This window comes from Balaenoptera acutorostrata, chromosome 17 (genome assembly GCF_949987535.1).
Source record: "Balaenoptera acutorostrata chromosome 17, mBalAcu1.1, whole genome shotgun sequence".
Taxonomy (NCBI): Eukaryota; Metazoa; Chordata; class Mammalia; order Artiodactyla; family Balaenopteridae; genus Balaenoptera; species Balaenoptera acutorostrata.
Window position 1 is genome coordinate 25,825,235 of NC_080080.1, and position 21,080 is coordinate 25,846,314.

General features: G+C 33.4%; 1 protein-coding gene and 1 pseudogene across 3 annotated transcripts in view; both read left to right on the forward strand.

The window, feature by feature from the left end:
- Window positions 1-21,080, forward strand: part of CSMD3 (CUB and Sushi multiple domains 3) — a 1,183,499-nt gene that overhangs the window by 894,889 nt on the left and 267,530 nt on the right. For all 3 annotated transcript variants that reach the window (XM_007188796.2, XM_007188797.2, XM_028168178.2), the window contains one exon: window positions 11,020-11,214. In XM_007188796.2, the coding sequence (XP_007188858.2) occupies window positions 11,020-11,214 (195 nt within the window). The remainder of the gene's footprint in view (window positions 1-11,019; window positions 11,215-21,080) is intronic.
- On the forward strand, window positions 11,383-12,373 carry LOC103004079 (28S ribosomal protein S31, mitochondrial-like; annotated as a pseudogene).

Consider the following 21,080-nt stretch of genomic DNA (forward strand, 5'->3'; position numbering starts at 1 on the left):
TGCTCACAAAGTATACTACTCACAAAGTATTTTGACAATCATGTTTCAGAAAATGTCTAAAAATATTTAAATATGTCAATATTCAGAATAGGGTAAATAAAGTGTGGTTTCAGTTTTCCACTATGAACCATGATGAAATGACCATTCTTTTGCATGCTTTCTTGAACATATCTGTGAGAGTCTTTCTAAGATATCTGTATACCTAGGAGTGGGACTACTGGATCAAAGGGTCTGACCCTCTTGAATCTAACTACACATCCCCTAATTACTCTCAGAAGACGTTGTACCAATTTATATTCTCAACAGCAGAGAAAGCATTTCAGAAACTCCACATTTTTTTATTGAGATATAACTGACATATAACATTATACTATTTTGGTTGTACATACAACATAATGATTTAATAAATGTATATATTGCAAAATGATTACCATAGTAAGTCTAGGTAACATTATCACCACATATAGTTACAATTTTTTTCTTGTAATGAGAACTTTTAAGATCTATTCCCTTAGCAACTTTCAAATACAGAATACGTACAGTGTTAAGTATAGTCACCATGCTGTATATTACATCCCCAGGACTTACTTATCTTATAACTAGAAGTTTGTACCTGTCAGGGAGGAAAATATTTTCCTCTGCTGTTCTAGATTCTTCTGGCTGGTCTAAGAATTAAATTGACATGAGACAGATTAACAGGAGAAAATCAAACAGAAGTTTAATAGCATGTATACATGGGAGAGACTTAGGAAAACTGAATAACTTGCCAAAATGGCTGAAACACCCCCCACCTTATATACATCTTCAGCTAGAGACAAAAGATGTTGGGAGTAGTGGTTTGCGACTTCAAAGGGGAGGAAGGAAATTCACATTGATGGAAAAGCAAATGTTTGATAAATATTTGCTGGGCTATGCAGAGACAAGGGGATAAAGAGTGGACTCTGCTCTCTAGGCCCTGCTTCATTTCCCCCACTGTACCTAGCCTATATTCTTTGCAGATATCTCTGGTCATAGCTGTATTCTAGGAGCACACCCTTTAGCTAAATTCTTTAGACAGCTAAGTGGGAGATAAAAGGAAAGACTTTCTGAGTCTTCTGTTTCTTAAAAATAATCAGCCTAGATTAATACTCATGCCAAAGAGACACATTTTAGGGTGGTAAATTTTGCTCCCCTATATACCCTTTTATCACCTTCATCCATTTCACTCATACCACCATCCCCCTGCCCTGGCTTCTGGCACCTACCAGTCTGTTCTCTGTATGAGTTTGGTTTCTGTTTTTTAGATTCCAGCATATGAGTACAGTATTTGCTTTTCTCTGTCCAAATTATTTCACTGAGCATAGTGTTCTCAGATCCATTCATGTTGTCCCAAATGGCAGAATTCCTTCTTTTTTGTGGCTGGATAATATTCCATTGTATTTATATATGCCACATTTTTCTTTATTATTCATCCATTGATGGACACTTAAGTAGTTTTCATATCTTGGATATTATAAATAATGCTGCATTGAACTTGAGGATGCAGATATCTTTTTGAGATAGTGATTTCAAGAAACTCCACATTTTTGAAAAACCGGTGCTCTTGTCACACTTGAGTTGTCAATCTCATGGGTATTAAATGTTACCTCATTGTTATTTTTATTGCCTTTCCCTACTTACTCTTAAGTTGAGCATCTTTTTCCTATTTTGCATGCTGAAGTTTCCTTTTTAATAAACTGTGTATTTCTATCATGCACATTTTTCTAATCTGTTGCTATTTTTATTTATAGGAAATATATTTTATATTGTGTATATTAATTGTTTATCTGTTATCTTTGTTGTAGTAAAAATCTTACCATCTTTGGCAAGGGTTTCACTTTATTTCCAGTTTCTTCTGGTGTATAAACATTTAAAAACTCAGTATCAATAGTTACTCTTTCCTCTTATTCATGGTCTGTGCTTTTTATGCCTTGATTAAAAACCCTTCCTTATTACTAGGTCATAAAGGCAGTTTCCTCAACTCTTTTCTAAAGTTTTAAAGCTTTGCTTTTCACCTTTAATCTCTCTTATCTTTGTGGAATTTTTTGTTTTTGTCTTTTTGTTTGTTTGTTTGTTTTTTGTAAGCAAGGAATCCATAATGCTACTGCTGTCAAATATCAAGTTTCTATATAACTGCTTCTGAATTTTCTTTTCTGTTCCACTGGCATATTTTTCTGTCTCCAGGACAAGACTTCTCTGAATTTTTCTACTATAGCTTTAAAATAAGACATTATATGAGGTAGGCAGAGTATACTACCTTATACTTCTTCAAAATTGTCTTGGTGTTTATTAACGCTTTTGAACTTTTATTTAGATTTTAGAATTAAGCCTGTTCTACCTGTTCAATTAGCTTGGGACTGTATTGAGTTTATAAATTATTTGGGAATACATTGTAGTATATATGGTATTTAATTTTCCCATCTATTAATATGGCATATTTCTCAATTTACTTATGTCTTATTCAGTGTCTTCCAATAATTTTTACAATAAAATTTTTCTCATCTAAATTTTAAATGTCTTGTAGTTTCCATTGTAAATTGGAAATAAGTGATAAATAAGTGATATTTAAATTGTAATTAAGTGATTGTAAATAAATGATATTGTAAATAAGTGATTTTTTATATTAGATTTTACTGGTTGCTGCTAATAATAAGGCCACAGTGTATTCTTGCAATTACCTAATATCTAGCAAACTTGCTTAACTCTTTCATTCTTTCATTAGCTATCATAATTTTTCTTAGAGTTTTTTTTGGGGGGAGATTTTCTATGCAAACAGCGACAGTTATGTTTCTTTCTAGTCTGTACATACTTCTCCCCCACCTACTCTGGGTAGAACTATCAGTCCATGTCAAATTGAAACAGTGATAGACATTATCCTGTGTCATTGCTAACTTTAAAGAGAAACATCTAATGTTTCACCTTTAACCATATTTGCTATTGGTTAGGGGCAATGTTAATGAGGACTAACATTTTTTAACTCATTGTTTTCAGGGACATTTCAAAGTTATTACACATAAAAATCATTTACCTCTATGAGTGAAGAACTTTTAGCACAACATGGTTAAATAGTCAGCCCAAAGTCATGCAAGATTTGATTCAGAGGGGGCTCCAGAGAACACTCTTATCTAAAACGTTACTACCTAGAGATATACTTTATCAATTATAGGAAGTTCCCTTCTATTCGTGGTTTACTAAAACTTTTTTAATCATAAAGGGATTGAATTTTATCAACTGCTTTTTCATCAACTATTAAAAATATCACACAATTTTCCTATGTGAAGTTCTTAATGTTGTAAATTATATATATATTTTTAACATTGAAACATCTTTACATTTGTGGGATAAAACCAATCTGTTCATTTTTTGTTTGTTTGTTTTTAATTATTTTTGCTGATTACAGTATACTAACATATTAAATTTCTGTAATTATGGTATAGATTTATTACCATCTGTTAAAAAGTGTATTATCTTTGATCTATTGCCATGAAATTAGTCTATAATTTTTCTTCCTTGTAGTGTCCTTGTTTAGTCTTGACCAAAATGATACAACTGCCTAACTTTGGGAACCTTCTCACTAAAGTAAAATAGCTTGTGTAAGATAGGGATCATCTGTTTCTTAAATGTTTGCTAGAACTTCCCTGTAAAACTATGGTCTTGGTGATTTGAGGAAATAGAATTTTAGTTGTTATAAATCTATTCAGGTTTTTCTACTTCATCTTAGATTTTTTGAAAACCTTTTCCCAAGAACTAGTTATTTTCATCTAAGTTTTCAAATGTATAGACATAAAAATGCTTACAGTGTTCTCTTACTTTTTCTGTTGCTGTATTTTTTTATTAACATTGCTTAGTATTTTTATTAATATTGCTTTTACCTAAATTATGTATTCCCTTTTATTTTCTCTAGATTTGCTTTTATTTCTTCTAATTTATGAAATACTTATTAATTTTCAGATTTTTTTTCTTTTCTAATATGAGCTTTTGGGGGCTATGAATTTTCCTCTAAGTACCACTTTAGCTGCTTTGCAAATGTTTGGATATGTAGAGATTTATTATTGTACAATTCTAAATTTGTTCTAATTGCACTACATTTTGATTTTTTCTCTGAGTTACTTAGAAGTGCTTACAAGTCTTATAATAAATTTCAATCTATATTTAATTATGAATTTCTAATTTATTTGCACTGTGGTCAGATATGTATGATTCCAATTCTTGGCATATCTTAAGATTTGTTTTGTGACCTCTTATATGGTCAGTTTTTATGCATGTTCCCTGTATGCTTGGAGAAAAGAGTGTCATTTAATTTATGGGTGTAGTTTTTTATATATATTCATTAAATCAAACTCTCTAATTATAATTCTCAAACATTTATGCCCTTGCCATTTTTTAAAAATCTGCTTGGCCTAGCAATTATTGAAATAGTTGGGGAAATCTATTATAGTTCTTAATTTTTTATTTTTTCTTAAAATTCTAATGATTTTTGTTTTATATATTATGGGAACCTAGTTTTAGGTACATATATATTGTATTTTTCTCATTTTTTTGATGTATTGAGTTTACTTTATTTATATTTATTCGCTTTTTTGATCTTATTTTGAGTTTTCTACTCCTTTTGCTTTTTCTATCCTATCAAAATTTTCTCCTTTTATCAGTCATATCATTTCTTGATATTTTATTGTTCAGTTATTTGCTTATTTATTTAATATACACACTCCCATTGATGCCACTAAATCCCTACATATATACTAAAATACAGGCTTCTTAAGAGCAACAACTCGGTTTATTTACCACTATACAATGAGTGCCTTAGAATAATGCCTACACATTGTAATTGTTTGATAATTATTTAACAGATTGATTTTGAGTTGCTTAAGGAGGTGTTTTCTATTTTAAGTCAAGACATAATTAGAATCATAACATTATTGAAATGTAAGAAACCTTAGAGACACATTCATGTCCTGCATTTTACAAATGAGAACTTGGCTCTTTAGGAGTAGCTACTTATATCTGCAAGGTGATAGGCTTATAAACAAGACCTGTTTAGGAAGAAAGGAAGGAAGGAAGGGAGGGAGGGAGGAAGAAAGGAAGGAAGAAAGGAAGGAAGGAAGGAAGGAAGGAAGGAAGGAAGGGAGGGAGAGAGGGAGAATGGGAGAGGGAGAGGGAGAAAAAGAAAGAGAGAAGAAAACTGTAAGCAAGTCAGTAAAGCTAGGTTCTATTGTGAATTAGTTTTTAATAAAACATTTCCAGAGATCCATAGGATAACAGACAAAGGAAGAATGCCACAAATACTACCACACTCAGGGCAGATGGTGCTAATGTGTTACAGCATTCTTTCTCATGGAAACTGGACTTGACTTCACAATCTTTTCTCTACATAACATTCCAGGTAGCCATTATTAAATCCATGTAATTTAGCACTTGAGATAAAACCTACTTGCCATATCTCAGCTAAATATATTTCCCTTCCTGTTTCCTATCTTTATCAATTTCCATGTCCCATTATTTCCAAAAAGTTAAGATTTATGCTGCCATAGGAAAAGGGACACCAATGCAATTTTTTTTAAACAGGACAATATTGATTACTCATTATGTAATACTTTATTCTAGGTACAATGATTAACTCTTTCAATATAGTATCTCTGTCTTTCCCTTTAGCAGACACACTTATAAATGCAACAAAATGTTAACTAATAGCATTATGAGATAAGTATTGCTATCCCTATTTTACAAATGACGAATTGAGAATCAGATTGTTAAAATGAATTGCATAAAATGGCATAAATTATTACCTCCAATAAGAGTAAAGGCAAATAAAAATATAAGAGTTCAGGCAGAGAGAAATACATAAGCATTCCATGAACTATAATTCTTCTCCTTGGACCTTACAACTACTCCCCACCATCCTCAGCTACTACACCAGTGCCCACTTACACACAATTTCATGAGGTCTTATTTTTATACTCCAGATGGTATTTCTTTACAAAGCTAGTACTGAGTTTATGATACTCTCCAAATCCAACCTAATTAATTTTCTGGACTGGCCCTCAAAATTCTTATCTGTAGGAAAATTCCATCCCCCACTTCAGGGTCTCCAGGATCTGTCTTTTCCTATCAACCTCCCTATTTCTTAAAAAATGTTACCTCTTTAATAGTCTAGTTCCTTAAAGCTAATAAAGTAGTCTTTATGTTTATTTCTGCCATAGGCAAACAAACATGTCTGAATTTTCAAGATAAAATGTGCACCCCCAAAATGAATTGACATATAACTGGAGGTCCTGGATAGTAAAAATTATTCCTCTGTCATTTGTAATTCATGTTATATACTTTGACTCTGTTGATTTCTGTTAGCACTGAAAAAGTAAAGCTTTTAAGTCCTGACTTGCTCTAAATAATGGTATTAGTAGGTCTTTATTTAAAAAGCCATAGGTCCAGCACCTACCTCTATTAGAGCTCACACCAGAGCATAGTTGCCATTGCTTGTGTTCATAACTATCTATTCATCTCCCTCTTGAAGATAGACCGTATCTTATTTCTGTTTGTTTGCAAGTACATAGTAGTTGTGCAAAGCATTTGAACAATGAACAAATGCTATAGTCAAACATCACAAATACACAAGCTTGCTAACATTAATTCTAGAAGGAATACCATTTTACATTTACATAAAGCAAATGGTGGATATGCTCCAGTGTTGTAAACAGTAGTAAACTGGAGCAAAGAAGTAGACATTTGAAGGTAAGGGGAGATGTTTTGCTAACTTGAAAGCAATGTCCCCAGAGAGTTTAAATCAGTCTAGTCTCCATTTATCTTAATGTAATTTCAATGAGATACAATATTAAGAAATTCATAATTGGATATATATTTTAGTTTAAACAATGCTCTCTTTTGCATTGTTTTTGTATTAAGGCTATTTTAAATGATGTCAAGTATGTTTTAAATATTTCTAATTATAATATTTAATAAATGTGACTCATAGTAGTGATATCTATATTATTTTAACAAAATATATTATTTACATGAAGGAGAGAGAATATATACAGTCTTGTGCTACTGAAGGGGACCTCCTGGCAGCTGGTGTTTTAGCTGATAGGGGATGTCAATTTATATGCACCAAAAATCTACAGTGGAAGGCTTAACAATGGTTGTTTATATACGGCATAAATTAGCCACCTTCTCCACGAACGTTAAAGTATCATAAGTTACTTTCTAAATTAACATATGAATTTAAGGTAAGATACATCTTTTCACAGAGCAACCTATTACATTTCAGCTTTACCCTGAGGTATTCTGCACCAATTGTTTAATTTACATTTTAGCAATGTTTTCCAAAATAAAAGAGGTACACACGTGTCATTTATATTTATTTTCAAAAAGCACCTTGGGAAATCTGGCCCTCTGTGAACTATGGGTCTTCCAATAGAGAGAGCCTCTCGGGACTTATTATGATCATATGAGGGGACTACAATGCATACACAGCTTGAAGGGAGTTTAGCTCTTAGTTGCTGAACTCATGCTAGAAGGTATATGCCCATCTGCTCTATTCTGGAAATAAAAGGCAGTTGAATATTATATAGTCTGGTCACTTCTCAAAAATAAGAATAATGTATAACTGATTATCCACAGAATAACACTATTCATAATAATGGTCCCTTCATGAGTATATACCTATAAGTGGGAATAAACTTTGAAGTTTATTGAAGAATAAACTTTAACAGTAAAAATATTTATGGTTCTTATTAGGCCAGAAAAAAGTATGTATTTATAAATAAATCATTAAGTGTGAATTGAACAAACATTATTTAATTATTGTCATGCCTGATGCAAAGTATGGTAAAAACTTTATAATGATATAGATATTATGCTTATTATAATAACATCTGTAAGTCTTTATTAATAAAAACAAGAACATAGTAAAGCTTTAATTTTTCCCATTGGATCTTCTTCAAGACACATTATTCAGCGTTCTAATGTCAAACTTTTTCATTAAAATAAGCATTTATAATACTTTAATTTCATGTGGAAAAAATTCTGAAAAATAATTTTTTTGTAAAAATGAAAAACAAATCCATAGCTAAGATATAAGCTCTATTGCTTATGATCACTTCTGTCTTCCAGCAGACATCATCTAATATGCTTTATTTGGAGAATATAAAGCAAGGGACTCTTTTACCTGGGATCTATTCAGTAGGCAAACTACTATTATTCATAAAATTTAATGATTCATAAAATGAATTATTCATAAAATAAATTATTTTATTAAATTAATTATTCATTAAAATACTATCAACTTGTCTGCCTCACACTTTTTTTCTAAAACTAAAATCATCTTTCCATCTGCTTCCTAGACCTTTATATAAGGATTCTCCAGATGTTCTCAAAATTTCCAGATGTAATTGCTATGGCATACAGGGAAATAAACAAGGGCAGTATTATTCATAGAAAGCTATTCACCAAGGATTTAAAGCAGTATGTAAACATAATAATGAGATAAATGAATCCTTTCAAAATGAGGCTAGCAATATAAAATTGTTACAGAAGCAATATTTTTAATGTGTCAACCATGTTTCCCTTTCCTCAAAAAGTAGGTTTGTATTCTATTACGGATTCACTGATAGATCACTGAAAATTTGGGGAAAACTTTAAAGAAGGAAAAAAGCAAACTTTTCAAAAGATGAATGTTAGGCAGTTAGACTTGTCAAAGAGATTAATCCTTTTAAATAGTAATTTCAATCCTTCCTTTTCCCTCAAGGGATTTAGTTCAGTTTCATGAAGGACAGCTGTAAGTGTTAGGTTGCTGTTCTGCCTAAACATTACATTGCGTTTTCCTGCTTATTTAAGAAAAGGATCAATGTCAGGTTTTATTCCTAAAAATTAAACAAACCAACCTCTGCAACATCAAATCCTCATTCTTAGTGACCAAAGAACCTACTGGTTCTTTCCTTAAAATAGTGTCATATGCATATTTTACCTGGGAAGAAATATAATTCCTTGGGCTGGGGAGCAATTTTTTATTGAAATCTGAATGCGATATATGGGATACAAATTTCTTGTGCTGGTGTGTGTATGCGTGCGTGTACACGCCTTTGGGAGATCAGGTTATTTAGTTCTGGAATGAAGCTCAGAAATCAGGTTTATCTGACTTACACAGTACAACTTCTCCCCTTCATATCTCTGATCTCCCTTTCACCTAGTCTGCTCATTATCCCTCAGTGCTCAGGTTAGATGTCAGTTCTTCAGGAAGGTTCTGAATGCTTCTCCTTATGCAACACACATCACAATCACAAGTATTTATTTAGTTATTTTCTTTATAGACTGTAAAAGCCATGAGGACTAGAATATTTTTTCATTGTCCACTGCTGTATATCTGGTGTTAGTTGGATAATGGGCTCTTAAGTATTTGTTGGAAAGAAGGAAGGAAGAAAGTGGACCTTTTTCATTCCTCTGGTATTCTAAATATTAAAATCATGTAAATGTTTGGTTCCACCATTTCCTCTTTTTTTTTGGCTGCATCGGGTCTTCGTTGCTGCACACGGGCTTTCTCTAGTCGTGGCGAGCAGGGGCTACTCTTCCCTGCGGTGCGCATGCTTCTCATTATGGTGGCTTCTCCTGTTGCGGAGCACTGGCTCTAGGTGCCAGGGCTTCAGTAGTTGTGGCTCGTGGGCTCTAGAGCGCAGGCTCAGCAGTTGTGGCACACGGGCTTAGTTGCTCCGCGGCGTGTGGGATCTTCCCGGACAAGAGCTCGAACCCATGTCCCCTGCATTGGCAGGCGGATTCTCAACCACTGCACCACCAGGGGAGTCCCCCACAATTTTCTCTTTAGTTGAATTCAGAGAAATCTTGTGAAGTATTTTTTCCTAAAGCATAAATTTCTCATCATTTCCTATAAATGTTGAAGCACTTTGAACTCTGCAAACTTTAATGAGTGGAATAAAAATATTTTTTCTGTTAAGATAAATCAGATTTTGATATATTATAACAATATGATTTCTGTAATAGCCGAACACCAAGATATTGTTGACTTAAATTCCAGTGATTCCACGAGTCCTATCCAAAGATACACCCACCTCCTGAATTCCCATTAATATAAATTCTAATGTAGAAAATCACATTTGTTATCTTGAATTTGTGATGGCCCTTACATTTTCATCTCTATTTCTTAAGTAATCTATAATAGTAATAAAACGGAAATATTAAGGTGTTACCCAGATCTGTTAACAACACAGTGTTCTATTACTTATTTACCAAAATGGATGAACTAATCTGTTTCTCTACATATTTTCAAAATATTCTCTCAGTCTCTCTAGTTTACTACCTGGTTCCACAGAAAGTAGTTCTTTGTTGTGAATGGACTTTACTTTTCAATTTGTCTGTTACTATTAGCTTTGAAAGTTCTTGGCTTTGACATAGACTCTCTGTCCAAAAAGATCATGGTTTGGATATTATAAAGATTTTGTTACTCTTTTAATGGGCAGACCTCTGACATAAATGTGGGGAATGAGGTAGATTAAGAGAAATGGTATCACGGCAGAGACATAGGGGCTTTTACTTTCTTCCTCGTGATAAACTGAGATCAACATAGGCAGTAGTACTATATCTATGTTCAGTCACAGGGAATGAGTGTACATCATTTGGGGGGAAGAGCTTTTAAATAATGAAATATTAAATAAAGAAATAAGTTCTTCTTTTCCAAAATAATTCATTTAAAATACTTACGCATGGATTATAGCACATAATTTACAATAAACCACTAAACCCTGTTTGACTATAAATATTTGATACTGATTTTAATGAAAAGACCAATGAAGAATTTTATCTTTTACTAATCAATGTGAATTAGCAAAACGTCAGATATCGTTAAGGACTACTTTGTACTTTGAGCCCTCGAACAGAGGCAGAAAGGGTGTTGGTGCTTTCTGTTTATCTAGAGGTAGAAATGAAGAAATATTAAAAGTTTCATAGCATATTGTATTTCAAAATAATTAATGTTATATCAACATTGTTTTACAGCAAAACTCCGAGAGTCCTGCTTTGATCCAGGCAACATAATGAATGGCACCAGACTTGGAATGGATTATAAATTAGGGTCAACAGTTACCTATTACTGTGATGCTGGTTATGTTCTTCAAGGTTATTCAACACTCACCTGTATCATAGGAGATGATGGAAGACCTGGATGGAATAGAGCCTTACCAAGTTGTCATGGTAAGAAAATACTTTTTGGCTGAGTTTTTATTATTAGAAAGAATCAAGAAATGTTGAAACCCGCTTCTGTTTTTTTAAAAATCAACCATTTAAACCACAATCTACAAGCGTGGTATAGGCAATGCAGAGATTTTTATCAAGGATTTTAAAATTGGATTCTGTAAAGAAATGGTTTTGAAAAAATACTCATATTCCCAGGTGTGTCTAAAACAATGTGCACATTATAGTAGGCCAGCTCTCTGAGAGCAGGGATATTGCCTGTTCTGTTCATTTGTGTGCCCTCAGGATTTAAAGGAGTACCTGAAACTTCAGGTACTCAGGAAATACTGACTGAGTGAATGAGGAACAGACACACTGAAACTGACATTTCAACAAAAGTAGATAAATGCAATAACAAATATTATCAAAAATCAGTGATAAATCTTTATCTGAAATAGGGACATAGAAAAATAGACATTTCTCCTAAGAATAGGTTGTCTAAAAACAGTGACCAAATTGGAGCTACTCAGGCAGCTCCAGCAGCATGAGGAAGACCCAAGGGCACAAAAAGATGGAGAAATACCTAAAATTAGTTTCAGTAACATAATATCAGCTATGAAAGTTGCCAGATCTGCTACAGCTAGAGTTACTACAAGACCAGTACATCAGTTTCAGTGTGCTGAAGGATCTGACAATGATCATAGCCAGGAGAAGATCACTTATCTTGGAAAAAAATCTTAGGAAAAGTATATTCAAGAAGAGACTTAATATCTTTGAGATTAAGGCAGTTAAAAGAGGCACATGAAAGAGAAACATCACCTTCACTTGGGATATGGAATTTGCTAAGCAGTTAGCCACAATAAATGAACAGCCCTTTCAGAATGGTTTTGAACAGATGACCAAGTGGACAAAAGAAGGGAAACTGTGGGAGTCCCCAGTTAACAATGAAGCAGGTCTTAATGATGATGGTTCAGAAATTCATGGATATATATTTCTGGATAAATAACTGGAGGATTTTCCAAAATAAGGGCCAATCCACCACTTCATAAAGCTGGTTTCTTGTGGCCTTTCCAAAAACCCATATCAGAGTGTTACACAGAAGTGGAACACAGAGTGGTTTAAAAATTATTTTAATGAAAAACAAGTCATTCTCAAGGAAAGTTATGTACAGCTCAGTTAGAGACCCTGGAAATTTTAATTTCAAGCTCTTGGAGATCGGTATTATAACTAAATAAAACAATTTTACTAGTAAAAGCCTAATACTGCATGTTCAAAAATCACATACTTATACATAACTTTTTTTGGCTAGAAAACCAAGTTTTTGGTTTTTTTTTTTCATTTTGAAGCTGAAATGTACAGTGTATCAAAATTAAGGATTTTGACAAATCTAAAAGTCGTGTGACATTTAACAATTGTATTGAATCCTCAGATCTTTGGCTTTTCATTTATATGTCTTTTTAATTGATATCCCATTGCAATCGACTTTGCTAATGAGCACTATCATCTTATTGGTAGTCTCACTGTTGCTAGTGAATCAGTTATACATATACATATGTCCACGCTTTTTTAGATTCTTTTCCCATATAGGCCATTACAGAGTACTGAGTAGAGTTCCCTGTGCTATGTAGTAGGTCCTTATTAGTTACCTATTTTATATATAGTAGTGAGTATATGTCAATCCCATTCTCCCAATTTATCCCTCCCCCCCCTTACCCCCTGGTAACCATAAGTTTGTTTTCTACATCTGTGACTCTATTTCTGTTTTGTAGATAAGTTCATTTGTACCCTTTTTAAAGATTCCACGTATAAGTGATATCGTACGGTATTTGTCTTTCTTTTATAACTGTTTATTATTGAAGATAGAGATACAGTGCAAAATACAGTTTAGTAGGGAGAAACAATGATATCACCATGGGAAGTTACCACAGACTCCCTAGTCAGTTGAATGATCCTAACGCATTGTACAAAATTGGCATGGGAATGATATCATTCAGGGCAGATTTTCCAAACTATGGGTCACCAGCAGTGAGTCATAAAATCAATTCACTGGATTGTGACTAGCATTTTTATAATTGATATAAAATTGAATAAAATAAAATAAAAGATAAAGGCAAAAACATTATAATTCAAGGAACGTAGTAAGGATATTGTTCTGTGGAACTATTTTCAGTTATATATACAGAGATAAATACAATACAATAAATAAATATATACCCATATTTGAGTGTGTGTGCATGTAGGTGTGTATGTATATGTTTGCAATGATATAAAGTGTATGTATCACTGTGAATTTCAGTGGAACAGGAAAAACCAGCAACTCTGATCTGATGATTAAAAGTTTGAATTTTTGGAGTCTAATACACATGGTAATTTTTCTTAGTTATATAATGTATTCACCCATTTGAATTATATGTGTGTGATTTCTGAGTTACACAAGTCATTTAACCTCTCTAAGCTTATCGTCTCTCATTTGTAAAACATGGATAATTGAAATCTTTGCTTCAAAATGTTGTTATAAGAAATTAAGAAAAGATAGGTAGCTACTAAATGGTCATTCTATTAATATCAGAACAATTGGTTAATTCTTGACTTGAATTAATGATTTCATCTGTCAGAAGTTAAAGGGAATAAGAAGAGAAATAATTACTTTGGATTTAATCCTGACAAAGAGAAAAAAATAATTGATGACATGGAAGTTTATAGAAAATGTAAGAGAGAGTGATTTATTATCTTAGAATTTAGAGCCATACAAAGGAGAAATCTGTTTATAGGCAGAAAAGCGTACTAAACTTAGAAAAACACCTTTCACAATTTACTGTCAGTAATCATTAAGAAACCATAGAAAATTTCCAGGAGCCAGACAAGAAATAATCAAAAATCTGATGAGGAAAATCAAAGAATCAAGAAAACTACAGATCAAAAAGATAAGTGTTAATCACTGGAATAAATAATTAAATAGGTGGATTTCAGTGACTTAGGTGGGAAAGGAAGGAGCTCCAAAATATATTGCATTCACAAATAATATGCTCGCCTAAGATAATCCTATGTCTTTCCAATATTTCCAATGTTTCATGGGTCAATTATAGCCCAGTTAAGTATATTTCCTGTTGGTTGAACAGTAGTATCTACAGACAATTTGGAGGGAAGAGCTGAACCTTGATTTTTAAATCTTTAAAGCCAGATAATAGTTATTAACTCAATAGATTATTGTGAAGATTAAGTTATTAACCACAATACATGCAGAGGACCTAGTAAAGTTCCCAGCAAATACTGGCATATTAATACATGTGATTTTTAACACAACGTTCTAAAATAAACATAGCACTGGAAAACATGCATTGCACTTTGCATTGTATGTTATGTTTTAGTTGAACTAGTACATTTTTGTCATTTCAATATTAATTAAATCTAATTTATTAAAGTTATTATACGAATACACATTCACTCATTCCTGAAAATAGCACAGTTGATATTTTAAGATTTATTAAAAGAGAATAATTTTTTACCATCACTTACAATGGATATCATCAGACTTTTAGTCATAATGCCAAAATATAAAAATCAGAAGTTATTCAATGCATGCTTTAAGCTATTAGAAAAAAATTTAAGGTACATTCATTATAAACAAACATATGACCATAACTGATAATTTCTAGTAGAGCAGAGAGAAAAGGAAAGCCCATTTTTTAGAACTAGATATATTTAACTCTAAACAATGATTTTAAAACAAGGAAAAAGCCTGGGTCAACTATGTGACCTTGTTCAATGTATCTATTTTGCATATCTAAGCATGAGATAATATTGTGTAATTTGCAAGTTTGCTGGGAGAATTATTTTAAATAACTTATTTAAAGTATTTAGTCCTGTGGCTGTTACTGTCACACACTAAGGAGAGCTTAATACATTTTAGTTTCTTGATCAGGTTCATATGCATCTATTTGTTTTCCCTCATGGTGATTATACAGAAATCCAAAATATACAGGACTCACTGACTTTCAGATTTAATAAATTAATACCTTAAAAGTCAAAATTAGTGAGTAAATCATGTGCAGTAGAGCTACAAGGGTTTGTTCTTTTTTTTTTCCACACACACTGTATTTTATTTTTACAAGAGATAAATAGACTGACACCAAGCATTGTACATGGATGACCACAACAAAAGCAACAATGATTGCAATTACCAAACATGAAACACACTCATACTATGTCATAATATTGACATTCAGTCCAGTAATCCTCCACTGTAACAGCTCCTTTACTTTGCAGTGAAAATTGATTTGTATATTCTTTGCCTCTGAGTCCTTGTGGGATTGTTTCTTTTTTTAAATTCAAACAGAAAGTCACAAAAATTATACTCATCCTCATCAGTTCACTCAGTCCCATGTAATTAATTTTTTTTTCATCTTGATCTTTTGTTAGCACTTTTATGAGCTCATCAGTTTTTCATTAGAGTTCTGAAAATGCTTATTCATTCAGTTCAGCAGTACAGTCAGTTACCAGAAACCTGTACTTGTCAGAGTCTTTTCCATGAATTTCCTGAAGATGAAACCCTTTTATAGGAACATATTTACAAAAGCATCAGAGTACACCGAGAACTGTCTGTAAATGACAAAAGACTTAAAAATGACCACGGTTAAAGATTTGATGAAAGTTCATAATAATGCAGTTGACAAGAAAATTAGTTATTTCTGAGATATATATTTTAAAGTAATAACTAGGATTATGACTTATAACATTATACCAGAACATATAAGATTTTTAGAAATTTCATGTAATGTCTGAAACATTTATATTAACATATTTCCATACAAATAACCCAATGAAAGTTTAGTATTAGTTGTTTTGTTTGTTTGTTTATACTGCAGGTTCTTATTAGTCATCAATTTTATACACATCAGAGTATACATGTCAATCCCAATCGCCCAATTCAGCACACCACCATCCCCACCCCACCGCAGTTTTCCCCCCTTGGTGTCCATATGTCTGTTCTCTACATCTGTGTCTCAACTTCTGCCCTGCAAACTGGCTCATCTGTACCATTTTTCTAGGTTCCACATACATGCGTTAATATACGATATTTGTTTTTCTCTTTCTGACTTACTTCACTCTGCATGACAGTCTCTAGATCCATCCACGTCTCAACAAATGACTCAATTTCGTTCCTTTTTATGGCTGAGTAATATTCCATTGTATATATGTACCACTTCTTCTTTATCCATTCGTCTGTGGATGGGCATTTAGGTTGCTTCCATGACCTGGCTATTGTAAATAGTGCTGCAATGAACATTGGGGTGCATGTGTCTTTTTGAATTATGGTTTTCTCTGGGTATATGCCCAGTAGTGGGATTGCTGGGTCATATGATAATTCTATTTTTAGTTTTTTAAGGAACCTCCATATTGTTCTCCATAGTGGCTGTATCAATTGACATTCCCACCAACAGTGCAAGAGGGTTCCCTTTTCTCCACACCCTCTCCAGCATTTGTTGTTTGTAGATTTTCTGATGATGCCCATTCTAACTGGTGTGAGGTGATACCTCATTGTAGTTTTGATTTGCATTTCTCTAATAATTAGTGATGTTGAGCATCTTTTCATGTGCTTCATGGCCGTCTGTATGTCTTCTTTGGAGAAATGTCTATTTAGGTCTTCTGCCCATTTTTGGATTGGGGTGTTTGTTTCTTTAATATTGAGCTGAATGAGCTGTTTATATATTTTGGAGATTAATCCTTTGTCCGTTGATTTGTTTTCAAATATTTTCTCCCATTCTGAGGGTTGTCTTTTCGTCTTGTTTACGGTTTTCTTTGCTGTGCAAAAGTTTTGAAGTTTCATTAGGTCCCATTTGTTTATTTTTGTTTTTATTTCCATTACTCTAGGAGGTGGATCAAAAAAGATCTTGCTGTGATTGATGTCAAAGAGTGTTCTTCCTATGTTTTCCTCTAACAGTTTTATAGTGTCCGGTCTTACATTTAGGTCTCTAATCCATTTTGAGTTTATTTTTGTGTATGGTGTTAGGGAGTATTCTAATTTCATTCTTTTACATGTAGCTGTCCAGTTTTCCCAGCACCACTTATTGAAGAGACTGTCTTTTCTCCATTGTATATCTTTGCCTCCTTTGTCATAGATTAGTTGACCATAGGTGCGTGGGTTTATCTCTGGGCTTTCTATCTTGTTCCATTGATCTATGTTTCTGCTTTTGTGCCAGTACCATATTATCTTGATTACTGTAGCTTTGTAGTATAGTCTGAAGTCAGGGAGTCTGATTCCTCCAGCTCCGTTTTTTTCCCTCAAGACTGCTTTGGCTATTCGGGGTCTTTTGTGTCTCCATACAAATTTTAAGATGATTTGTTCTAGCTCCGTAAAAAATGCCATTGGTAATTTGATAGGGATTGCATTGAATCTGTAGATTGCTTTGGGTAGTATAGTCATTTTCACAATGTTGATTCTTCCAATCCAAGAACATGGTATATCTCTCCATCTGTTGGTATCATCTTTAATTTCTTTCGTCAGTGTCTTATAGTTTTCTGCATACAGGTCTTTTGTCTCCCTAGGTAAGTTTATTCCTAGGTATTTTATTCTTTTTGTTGCAATGGTAAACGGGAGTGTTTCCATAATTTCTCTTTCAGATTTTTCGTCATTAGTGTATAGGAATGCAAGAGATTTCTGTGCATTAATTTTGTATCCTGCAACTTTACCATATTCAATAATTAGCTCTAGCAGTTTTCTGGTGACAGTTTTAGGATTCTCTATGTATACTATCATGTCATCTGCAAACAGTGACAGTTTTACTTTTTCTTTTCCAATTTGTATTCCTTTTATTTCTTTTTCTTCTCTGGTTGCCGTGGCTAGGACTTCCAGAACTATGTTGAATAATAGTGGTGAGAGTGGACATCCTTGTCTCGTTCCTGATCTTAGAGGAAATGCTTTCAGTTTTTCACCATTGAGAATGATGTTTGCTGTGGGTTTGTCATATATGGCCTTTATTATGTTGAGGTAGGTTCCCTCTATGCCCACTTTCTGGAGAGTTTTTATCAGAAATGGGTGTTGAATTTTGTCAAAAGCTTTTTCTGCATCTATTGAGATGATCATATGGTTTTTATTCTTCAGTTTGTTAATATGGTGTATCATATTGATTGATTTGCGTATATTGAAGAATCCTTGCATCCCTGGGATAAATCCCACTTGATCGTGGTGTATGATCCTTTTAATGTGTTGTTGGATTCTGTTTGCTAGTATTTTGTTGAGGATTGTTGCATCTATATTCATCAGTGATATTGGCCTGTAATTTTCTTTTTTTGTAGTGTCTTTGCCTGGTTTTGGTATCAGGGTGATGGTGGCCTCATAGAATGAGTTTGGGAGTGTTCCTTCCTCTGCAATTTTTTGGAAGAGTTTGAGAAGGATAGGTGTTAGCTCTTCTCTAAATGTTTGACAGAATTCACCTGTGAAGCCATCTGGTCCTGGACTTTTATTTGTTGGAAGATTTTTAATCACAGTTAGCATTTCATTACTTGTGATTGGTCTGTTCATATTTTCTGCTTCTTCCTGGTTCAGTCTTGGAAGGTTATGCCTTTCTAAGAATTTGTCCATTTCTTCCAGGTTGTCCATATTATTGGCATAAAGTTGCTTGTAGTAGTCTCTTAGGATGCTTTGTATTTCTGCGGTGTCTGTTGTAACTTCTCCTTTTTCATTTCTAATTTTATTGATTTGAGTCCTCTCCCTCTTTTTCTTGATGAATCTGGCTAATGGTTTATCAATTTTGTTTATCTTCTCAAAGAACCAGCTTTTAGTTTTATTGATCTTTACTATTGTTTTCTTTGTTTCTATTTCATTTATTTCTGCTCTGATCTTTATGATTTCTTTCCTTCTGCTAACTTTGGGTTTTCTTTGTTCTTCTTTCTCTAGTTTCTTTAGGTGTAAGGTTAGATTGTTTACTTGAGTTTTTTCTTGTTTCTTTAGGTAGGCTTGTATAGCTATAAACTTCCCTCTTAGAACTTCTTTTGCTGCATCCCATAGGTTTTGGGTCATCGTGTTTTCATTGTCAATTGTCTCTAGGTATTTTTTGATTTCCTCTTTGACTTCTTCAGTGATCTCTTGGTTATTTAGTAACGTATTGTTTAGCCTCCATGTGTTTGTGTTTTTTACATTTTTTTCCCGTAATTCATTTCTAATCTCATAGCATTGTGGTCAGAAAAGATGCTTGATATGATTTCAATTTTCTTAAATTTACTGAGGCTTGATTTGTGACCCAAGATGTGATCTATCCTGGAGAATGTTCCATGCACACTTGAGAAGAACGTGTAATCTGCTGTTTTTGGATGGAATGTCCTATAAATATCAATTAAATGTATCTGGTCTATTGTGTCATTTAAAGCTTCTGTTTCCTTATTTATTTTCATTTTGGATGATCTGTCCATTGGTGTAAGTGAGGTGTTAAAGTCCCCCACTATGATTGTGTTACTGTCAATTTCCTCTTTTATAGCTGTTAGCAGTTGCCTTATGTATTGAGGTGCTCCTATGTTGGGTGCATATATATTTATAATTGTTACATCTTCTTCTTGGATTGCTCCCTTGATCATTATGTAGTGTCCTTCCTTGTCTCTTGTAACGTTCTTTATTTTAAAGTCTATTTTATCTGATATGAGTATAGCTACTCCAGCTTTCTTTTGATTTCCACTTGCATGGAATATCTTTTTCCATCCCCTCACTTTCAGTCTGTATGTGTCCCTAGGTCTAAAGTGGGTCTCTTGTAGACGGAATATATATGGGTCTTGTTTTTGTATCCATTCAGCAAGCCTGTGTCTTTTGGCTGGAGCATTTAATCCATTCACGTTTAAGGTAATTATCGATATGTATGTTCCTATGACCATTTTCTTAATTGTTTTGGGTTTGTTTTTGTAGGTCCTTTTCTTCTCTTGTGTTTCCCACTTAGAGAAGTTCCTTTAACATTTGTTGTAGAGCTGGTTTGGTGGTGCTGAATTCTCTTAGCTTTTGCTTGTCTGTAAAGCTTTTGATTTCTCCATCAAATCTAAATGAGATCCTTGCCGGGTAGAGTCATCTTGGTTGTAGGTTCTTCCCTTTCATCACTTTAAGTATATCATGCCACTCTCTTCTGGCTTGTAGAGTTTCTGCTGAGAAATCAGCTCTTAACCTTATGGGAGTTCCCTTGTATGTTATTTGTCGATTTTCCCTTGCTGCTTTCAATAATTTTTCTTTGTCTTTAATATTTGCCACTTTGATTACTATGTGTCTCGGCATACTTCTCCTTGGGTTTATCCTGTATGGGACTCTCTGCGCTTCCTGGACTTGGGTGGCTATTTCCTTTCCCATGTTAGGGAAGTTTTCGACTATAATCTCTTCAAATATTTTCTCTGGTCCTTTCTCTCTCTCTTCTCCTTCTGGGACCCCTATAATGCGAATGTTGTGTTTAATGTTGTCCCAGAGGTCTCTTAGGCTGTCTTCATTTCTTTTCATTCTTTTTTCTTTAGTCTGTTCCGCAGCAGTGAATTCCACCATTCTGTCTTCCAGGTCACTTATCCGTTCTTCTGCCTCAGTTATTCTGCTATTGATTCCTTCTAGTGTAGTTTTCATTTCAGTTATTGTATTGGTCATCTCTGTTTGTTTGTTCTTTAATTCTTCTAGGTCTTTGTTAATCATTTCTTGCATCTTCTCAATCTTTGCCTCCATTCTTATTCCGAGGTCCTGGATCATCTTCACTATCATTATTCTGAATTCTTTTTCTGAAAGGTTGCCTATCTCCACTTCATTTAGTTGTTTTTCTGGGGTTTTATCTTGTTTCTTCATCTGGTATATAGCCCTCTGCCTTTTCATCTTGTCTATCTTTCTGTAAATGTGGTTTCTGTTCCACAGGCTGCAGGACTGTAGTTTTTCTTGC